The sequence below is a fragment of the Lichenostomus cassidix genome, chromosome 3 (genome assembly GCF_008360975.1).
Source record: "Lichenostomus cassidix isolate B80296 chromosome 3, HeHo_3.0, whole genome shotgun sequence".
Lineage (NCBI taxonomy): Eukaryota > Metazoa > Chordata > Aves > Passeriformes > Meliphagidae > Lichenostomus > Lichenostomus cassidix.
The window spans coordinates 54831484-54840562 of NC_139483.1; the positions used below are offsets into that span (position 1 = coordinate 54831484).

Below are 9079 nucleotides of genomic sequence, written 5' to 3' on the forward strand. Positions count from 1 at the left end.
CACTAAAAGTTAGAAAATTCCTTATTATTGCCCTGTCTTGTTATAGAAGACCATTTTATGATACCTACCTCTTGCATCAGTATCTTTCAAAACCTCATTGAATAAATATCCTTTACAAGCATATGTATAAAATCCATTTCAGAGAAAAAAATTTCAGTAACTAAGACCTGAATTATTTTAAGTTGGCTTCCCCAACCTCTGAAATAGTACAACAATGTCTGTCTTGCACAAAATTATATCATTTGTTTCAATATTCTTACAAGTTTGTAGTCATACAATCAACTTATTTTCCACATTTACCAATTTATCCTAAGAAACATTATATACACAAGAAATTATTGTAGATTACTTACATAACTTATCAAGTATTCAGACAGATGTGTGTACTGGCTTTCACTGTGCCTGTGACATCATTTTCCTCCTATTTCATCAATAATGAAAGTCATCACCATCAAAAACTGACTTACAAACACAGTTGTTCAAAAGGTAGATGACAAAAATAAAAAGTAAAAAACTTGTTTTGTTGTGGTCCTCAGAATTACTGAAAATGCCTTTGGTTTTTGCCATAAATATTCAAATGGCATATGAAATGAAAATCTCAAAAATTTGGATGTACAAATCAGTAGCTCCTGAGCTATACTGTAGAAGCATTTTGGGCAATCAGCTGTAACTTAGATGCATGGACAGAACTTTTTTGAATACTCAAGTGAAAAAAATGCTATATTACAGCACATGCTGTTGTTCTAATGCATGCTTCATGTTGTTTTAACAATAAATTCCACCTAAATGCAATAGGCTCATGGTGCCATTTCACAGAGCTGTATGACAAATGTAATTAACAACGAAAAGCTACAAAAGTGTTTTTAAGTAAACTGTAGCAAACCCATCAGCAGAGCACAGCCCCTCATTGGAATATCTGTCTTCACAACGTTTTTGTTTCATGGGAGACTGTGACACAGGCATTACAGCAACATTAGTGTTTTCTTTTTTCATACAATCAATCAAAATTTTACAAAGATATAGCCAACCAACAAACATAAAAGAATGCTGCGCATGCAGTTCTGCCTAGAGATAGCACTTTGCAATTACAACCATAGAAGTATTGGGAAGTTAGAGCTGTGCATTCCTTACACAGCCAGTCACACTGTGCATTGACACATAAACATCTCTTTGTGAGGGGTAAAAGATGAAAAGTGCACTTTTAATCAGTTGGAGAATAGAACTATTTTTTTCAGCATGACATCATGTCTTACATTAGCATTCACATGCTAAGCTAAGAATTAAATGTTGTGCAGTACTCTTTGAAGTTCAGTAACACCGAGCAAATGCTGCTGCAGCTCCTAAGTGATTTTGTATTTTGTAGGATTCTATTTATCATAAGTTCATAATACTAATTTTCACTGATCTGCATTGTGAGTTCCCAGAAGTAGCAGCTTGAAAGCAACCTGGGCACAGGGACACATCAGCAACCAGTGAAAAACAAAACCAAGTTTCTCAGCATGTGTAAGGATTGTGTCAGAGGTAAATCTATTTGTCAAGGGTGGCCTCAATAGTGACTTTCTCTTCTTGCCCATTAAACACTTTTTGACCTCTCCAGCAAATTAAGTCAGCATCTTATAAACAATCTGAGCACAGGCAAAGCAGATTTTTCCCCCTATTCATTTTGTCTCTCTGAAAAAGGTATGGTATTTTCATTCCACATATTCCTCAACTTCCATCCCTCTGTTCTTGACCCAAAGTTGTTGCTTCAAAGTGCATTTAAAACAAGTTAACAGCATTTTCAAATATGAGGCACTGAGGGTCCAGCACAGATTCACCATGTTGTTTATGTATTTGATCAAAGCGCTAAAGCTGGAGTCCTGCTGAGCTCTCTCCAGTCAGAGAAACCTTCAGCAGTTTGACCTTCAACTTTCTTGACTGCATTTCTAATTTCTGCAGTTCAATCAGGTGCTTAAGGATGAGCATGAATTCACCCTGTAGGAGTACTAAGCCAAAGATACACAGGAGATGAGAGCAGTAAACCCAGGTCTCAAAATTAGAACCCTACCAACAATACCCCATTGCCTCATGAAATTCCTTGCATCTTTGTTTTTGAATACTTAAAACACTCTTTCACATTTAAGTAGAACATCACAAACACAAATAATCAAAGTCAACAGCATTCAGAACATATTTATCTAATGGATAGATCTTTATTGGATGAACATAATGAGCAGCAGCTTTTGAGACCAGGGTAGAACAGAAATGGGCACCTAACAACTCCAGTTAACAGGAACCTGTATGGCAAATGCTTCTCTAGCCTGCACTTCTCAGTGCACCTGGGGTTCTATTTCCTTCCTGAAAATTAAGGCATCCTTCTTAAAAAACAATCAAACAAACAAAACCCCCCAAACAAATACATTTGAATAATAAAGACAATTACCACAACAGAAGGAGGCAGCAGTGCTTGAACCTCATACATACACCGCTGACAGGCCACTTGCAAAGTCTGCATTAAATCTAAAATCCAGTTAATGTAACTATTTGGGTTCAATAATTTTTTGTTTGGGGAAGCTTTTTTGTGTGCTTCTTTTTGGTAGAAGTTCTTATATATCTTCAATATTCTTAAAATAAGATCGTACTTTCTGCAACTAATCTTGCTACCAGATGGGACATCTTCTTTCACAGGCAAACTGGCTACCAACATTCACTTGTACTTTAAAATTGAAATTCAATTTTCAATTCTACATGAATGTTTACAAGCTGTCACCCAATAACTTACCACTTAATGTAAAGCAAACTACACTCAAAACATCAAAAGAATCTGTCTGGAATTAATTTCTGAATTCTCTAAAATACTAACTTTCAGGCAATGCATGAAATGACATGTGGAGCACAAATTATTCTGAAATAAGTAAATTAATGCTAATGTGGGGCTGGGGAAATTGTTTCTGAAGCAAATTTTTCACTTGTTAAGCTTTGACTCATTAAACTCATACCCACTGATGAGGAAAAAATATTATGAACAACTAAATATTCTTTTTAAATATCTGCTGACATTGGACATTAGGAAAACAAAATATATTGAAATGCAGATTGATTTATGTACACAAAGACAGCTTATAAATTTTTGCATAACATTAAAGTCTTCCATGGTCAAAAACAACAAATCACATAGGACAAAAAAGTGCAAACAAAAAAGAACCTTTACTGAAGCCAAGCATGGAACAGAGAAAGGAATTAAACTCAGACTAAATCTCCCTTCCAGAAAATTAGGGATCATTGAACTAGAGACCAGCATCAAACTGAACTATCCCATATTTTCCATTTATCATCCATGCAGGTTCAGAAGCCTGAAGTTGCTCACCTTGTCCAGGTTTTAGGCCAACCTGAGTGTCAGATTTCAGTGTTCTCAAACTGCAGAGAGGTGCAGGGTGAAACTTATTCAAGGCTTGATGAAATGGGAAACTATATTCCCATTTTCTATCTCCTGTCAATTTTCTATAGTTTAGATCACCTTTGAAAAGAAGCAAATTTGACTTCTGTAGCTCAGCATACAAGTCAGGAGCAACTTCACTCATACTGGAAAAGTCATGTGGTAAAGTCCAAAACATGTGGTCACAGAAAACCCAAATTCCCTTTTTCAAATACCCCTCCCAGTTTATCCCACATCTAGACATCCACATATGATTAGCTGACCCCAGTTGTTTAATAGTCCAGTTAAAGTCATGTTTTGTGGTATCTGATACATACCATGGAATACTTTTTCCATGAAAATAGACTTCATCAGCTAGCTTTGATGATAACAAGAAATCAGCCAACACAAGATCAGTTACAAGTTCAAATCCAGCATTATCTAGGATTATGTCAACTCTAATATTACTTCTTTCTGTTCTATTTTTTTTGCCATTTACAAGTAGTGACCAAACCTTTTCCATATCATTCACTAAGATGCAAGGTAGCAGGTTTTCCAGAGATTGCAAGGGACTAGATTTCTGAGAGCTGTCTTCACCAGCTGAGAAGGAAAGGTCACACTTATTGCCCCATAATGACACCTAGAAGGAAAAAATAAAAATTAAAAAGAAAAATAAACCATTTGCTAAGTCTCACTGTAGTTGCATGATAAACTTTACATACACTAAAGATTTTGTTTCCTTGGGTTTGGTTTAGGTGATCAAGTTCTAACTCCACATATTCTTCCATGCTTTAACAGAACCCAACTTCTTGTACAGATATCTTAATATAGAAAAGATATTGTGGAAGAAACCAAACAATGCTCTGTATTTACACAGGCATCAGAAGTGACAAAGATGGAAAACTTAGATCAACATAAATACACTGAACACAAAACACAAATATTGTCCATACTGCAATTCCAAAATATATCAGTGATAACGCGGAAAAAGAAATAATAAAAGCACGCTTATTTTTTTATTACATGTAGACAAATAAGTATTTTAAGTATATGTATTTTAAGTACTCGCTAATAAGCCCTTTGTAAAAATTCATCAAATACTTGGTGCGCACTGTTGCCAGCTAATGGACTTATTTATAATCCTATGATACTTCGGGGTTTCTACCCAGAGCCACTATATTCCAAGAATAATGCTGTTATAAAGCTTTTTAAACCACTTCTGGCCCAGACTGACTTCCAAAGAAGTCTTTTTTCTCCAAAGAAGTCTAAAAACATTAAAAGTGTCAATTAAAATTAACTGTTTTAAGAAATTATAGGTAAATATAAAAACGGTGGTCTGGACTTGATTTAAAATGCTTGAGAGATACTGGTTTTGAAGGAAGAATTGCTGGGGTTTCATATACACAATGAAGAGCAGCAGTTAATGAAAATGTCACATTTATACAAGTAACCAAAACATAATTATTTTCAGAATAGCAGCAATACAGTATGGCTATTGGGATTCCAGCACATTTTTACAAACAAAATATCTACATTTTAATTGCCATATGAAATTCAGAGTCTTTGTAACCTCAGATTTTTGTTTGTTTCATAGGAGAGATATTTTTAATTCTTGCGTAAAGCAGTACCAGTTTACCTGCAATAGCTTAAAAAGTTCATCCCGTAGTTGCTCTTCATCTAGATCCTTGATGTTCTTAAGAAGTTCCTGAAAGTAAGTGCATAAGGTAATAACAGCCTCTTGGGATTCAAAGAAATTTTGAGCCTTTCCTTCCTTAAATACGTCGAAGTTGTCAATAGGCGGGCTAAAAAGAGGAGGAGAACAAATAGGTTGACATACTTCCCACATTCTTCATGACAGCGCATGCAAATGAAGCTCAAAGGTCAGCTTTTTCGGACTGTAGGCACAAGTTAGATTTTCCACTTCTAATTTGTGATACTAGACTTTCACACATCTCAGTAACAGCCTTACATTACATCTTGCTGAAACAGACACTATGCAAGACATCTTTGTATTTCTAGCAATATATTCTCAAAGTGAACAATTGTTCAGTCACAACAGTTCTGGGAATTGTCCATATAGTGAGCATTCTGAATTCCAATCTTCAGACTAAAGAATTAAAACTGTAACATACAAGTGAAGTAAGGTCAAGAACTGCCGGCTCAATTTTAAACGTTTGTGTGTGCTGGAGTGTACTTCCCATACCAAATTCTCTTACAGTGATAGGAAGTTATTCCTATGAAAGTCTTTACTAGGATTTTGGAAAATTACCATGACAAAGGAGAATGCTGTAATGGATAAAAATTATAGACTAATCTGTTATGAAATATATTTGCACAAAGCCCTTTTGACAAATGCTTGAACTTCCATCTAAGCATATGCTTAAGAGCAACTAAATAATGGACATCAAGAAACTTAAAGCTTACTAATGAAAAGTATCTGTTCAGCTTTTAAAGTGCAATCCAGCAGATTCACATCCTGTTTGAAGCTTTTGGTAAGAGAGTTCAAATTTCACAACATACCAGTAGAAATTGAGTCCCGTTACCATGTTTGCATCTCTGCAATACCAAGGGTAAATCTGGTACTCATGGAGCTTTCAAATGTTTTTGGCAGCAACAGGATCTTAAACTGTCCATTCCTACCCCATGATGTTGTACTGGCACATTTCCACAGTACCAGCACAAGCTTTTCTTGCTCAGTTATTTTTAATCAGTATCAGCTCCAAAGTTCAATGCAACACATGGTCTGCAAGCACTGCTGTAACTAAGAAGCTGGTGCAGAATGAACAGGGGCTGCTTAAGATGAGTCTACTGCTGTAAGAGACAGTTCTCAAATGGTAACTTCAGATTTCAAGCAGCAAAACCAGTTAGCATTCCCAACAGATTTGTGGCTCTCATATTTTGTGTTTTAGGCTTAAGAGAAAATTGTAGACCAACAAACCTTCTATAAGTGCTATATGATTTTCGTATCTCAATCCACATTAGTCTGCAAGGTCAAATATACAGTCAAGCTTAAGAGTTTTCATGTAGACCAATTCACCAAAACTGAAGCATAAAAAAATTAATAAGCTTCAAATTCTGCTAAATAAAAGAAGTAAAGCTATTAATTTTAAATCCAAGGTGCAAAAGGAATATGGTAAAAGCTTAAGATTTTCCTTTATCTTACTCCTCAGCTATCTTTCTTTTTCCCGAAATAAAAATGAGAAAGAGCAATGTTTTGCAAAGTAATATATACCAAGCTAGTAAATACTTACTTCTGTGCTATTGCTGCATGGATCCTTCGATACATGTAACACTCTACATACAGCCAAGGGGACTGAAACCAACTTGGTTCTCCATTTCCATCTGGTAAATTTCGTTGGTAGTCCAGGTATTGGTTCCACAGCGCAGCATCAGGGAGCTCATCTTCCAAAGGCGTCACTGGCTTGTCTGTTTGCAGTTCATTCCGCAGTTTGGAGAGGAAAGATATAGCTCTCTTCTCTGCTTCAATGCCCTTCTGAAATAAGTGGAGAACAAAAGTTCCTCTGAACATTTATTCCTGTAGAGACACAGATCAACTGTTCATGGAAATGTGCGATATTTTAATCACCAAATGAGAGCCCTCAACAAATCAGAGCTTGACTCAACAAAGTACATTTTGGTGAATAAAGCTGAATTTAGATGCAACATCCTAAAAAGAATTTCTTATGGCCTTTCTTTTCAGATATTGGATTTTTTGCTTATTAGAGGCAAAGAGAGTGTTGAAACACAGTCATGTTCAGGTGTTACCATCAAATACTGCATCAACACAAAAACCCAAGTGATACAGTTGCAGAAGTGAGAGATCAGGAAAAGGTTAGACAGAAAGGTGCGTTACAGAACTCATCGAAAATAGGTACTAGAAGTAAATTATTTTTTAAAAAAATCAGACCAAAGGATTGAGACAAGCAAATAATGATTGTATAAGACACCAGCAGAAACAAGGCAGAGAAGTGGTCACAAGGGCTAGGGGAGAATAAACATCAGGGAAAAGAGCCCTTACTCTTACCTCACCATGTTCTTCAAAAAATTCATTTTTATGTCGATGCAGAGTATCAATAACTTTTGTGAGGATCTGGGGCAGTCTGTCCTTAACTGTAAAATATGCAAAGGATCTAAAGAGAGAGGATCAATATTTTATTATTGTCAGCAAATTATGAAATAACTTCAATTTTTAATAACAAATGCAAGGTCTTTGTGCCATTTTGGGCTGGGGTAGAGTTAATTTTCTTCACAGTAGCTGGTGTGGGGTGGTGGTTTGGATTTGTGCTGTAAATGGTGTTGATAACACAGGGATGTTTTCCTTATTGCTAAGCAGGGCTTGCACAGAGCCAAGGTCTTTTCTGCCTCACCCCACCCCACCAGCGAGGAGGCTGAGGGTGCATAAGGCATTGGGAGGGGACACAGCCAGGACAGCTGACCCTAAATGACCCAAAGGCTATTCCAGACCATATGGTGTCATGCTCAGCAATGGAAACCAAGAGGAAAAGTCAGCCAGGAAGCCACTGTCCTGGCATCAGTCAGTTGGTGGTGAGCAGTAGTTTTCACTTGCTTTACTTGTTTTTCATGGGTTCTATCTGTCGTTCTTTTAATTACAATTTATTCTCATTCCAATTATTAAACTGCTTTTATCTCAACCCACAATTTTTCTCACTTTTACCCTTCCCATTCACTTCTTCCCACCCCGCTGAGCTCTGTAGTGCTTTACTGCCAGCTGGGGTTATAACACAACAGTATTAAAAGTAGCTTTATGTGCCTTTAAACCAGTGGACTGCAACAAAAAAACAAAAACAAAACAAAAAAAAACCAGAACAAAACCAAAATAAAAGTAAAATAATTGCAAACCGGTCAGGTTCTTGTGACTACTTTCGAAGAAAATTATAAACAGCAGTCTTTTTAAGGACGAAAAAGCTAAATGATTGGCCCTGGCAAAACAGGAAAAATTGCAGTTTATTCCAGGCTAAAACGCGACCTCTGTTGCTCAGATACACAGATGCAAAACCAGGGAAATGTAAAACAAACAGCAAAGATATCTGCTTAAAGCTTATCGCGTATCTCATATCAACAAGAAACACACTCTCCATTATGGACTTGATTTACATGTTCTCCACACGCTGTTTATGTACGAGGACAGCAAGCAGAACGCGACCAGCACCACAGAGAGCGCAAACCCGGCCTGGAGGACGGTCTTTATTGTGAGATTACTGCGCGGTGGGTGGGAGCCCCCGAGCCGAGCACAGGAGGCGCAGGAGGCACCGGGCCGGCATGCCCCAGGCCCGCTCGCACCGGGGACTGAGGCGGCGGCAGCGCCGCGCCCACAGCGCCGCCTAGGGGTGCCGCGGCCCGCGCGACGCCGGCGCTGCTGTCCCCGCCCGCCCCTCCGGGACGAGAGCCGCCCCCGGCCCCGCCCGGCGCCCGAAGACAGCCGCTCCCCGGCGGCGGGGCGCCGGACGGTCCCTCAGCTCCCTCCCGCCCCCCGTTTCGCTGCCGGTGACGAGCGCGCCGGGCCGTGACGGACCCCTTAAACCTGCCCGACAGGGACACCGGGACCGCCGGGACCGCCGCCATCTTGCTCCGCCCCCCGCGAGCCGGCGCTCCGCCCTCCCCTGCCCCCTCCCGGAAGCGGCGCCGAGCGGCAGCCGGACGTTATTGGCGCGCGGGCCGCGCCCC

The 9079-nt window shown here is 38.8% G+C and overlaps 1 protein-coding gene across 2 annotated transcripts; it reads right to left on the bottom strand.

Moving 5' to 3' along the window:
- Window positions 1-219: 219 nt before the first annotated feature.
- On the bottom strand, window positions 220-9074 carry DCPH1 (damage control phosphatase 1). 2 transcript variants are annotated; one of them, XM_085055840.1, is made up of 6 exons: window positions 8928-9074; window positions 7419-7524; window positions 6646-6887; window positions 5031-5196; window positions 3909-4034; window positions 220-2337 (listed from the first exon to the last, which is right to left on the bottom strand). In XM_085055840.1, the coding sequence occupies exons 1-6, from the start codon at window positions 8975-8977 to the stop codon at window positions 2296-2298; spliced, it is 732 nt and encodes a 243-aa protein (XP_084911966.1). In that variant the 5' UTR covers window positions 8978-9074; the 3' UTR covers window positions 220-2295. The 2 variants fall into 2 exon arrangements, with proteins under 2 accessions (XP_084911966.1, XP_084911965.1); XM_085055839.1 differs by having other exon boundaries at window positions 220-4034.
- Between the last annotated feature and the right edge of the window lie 5 nt (window positions 9075-9079).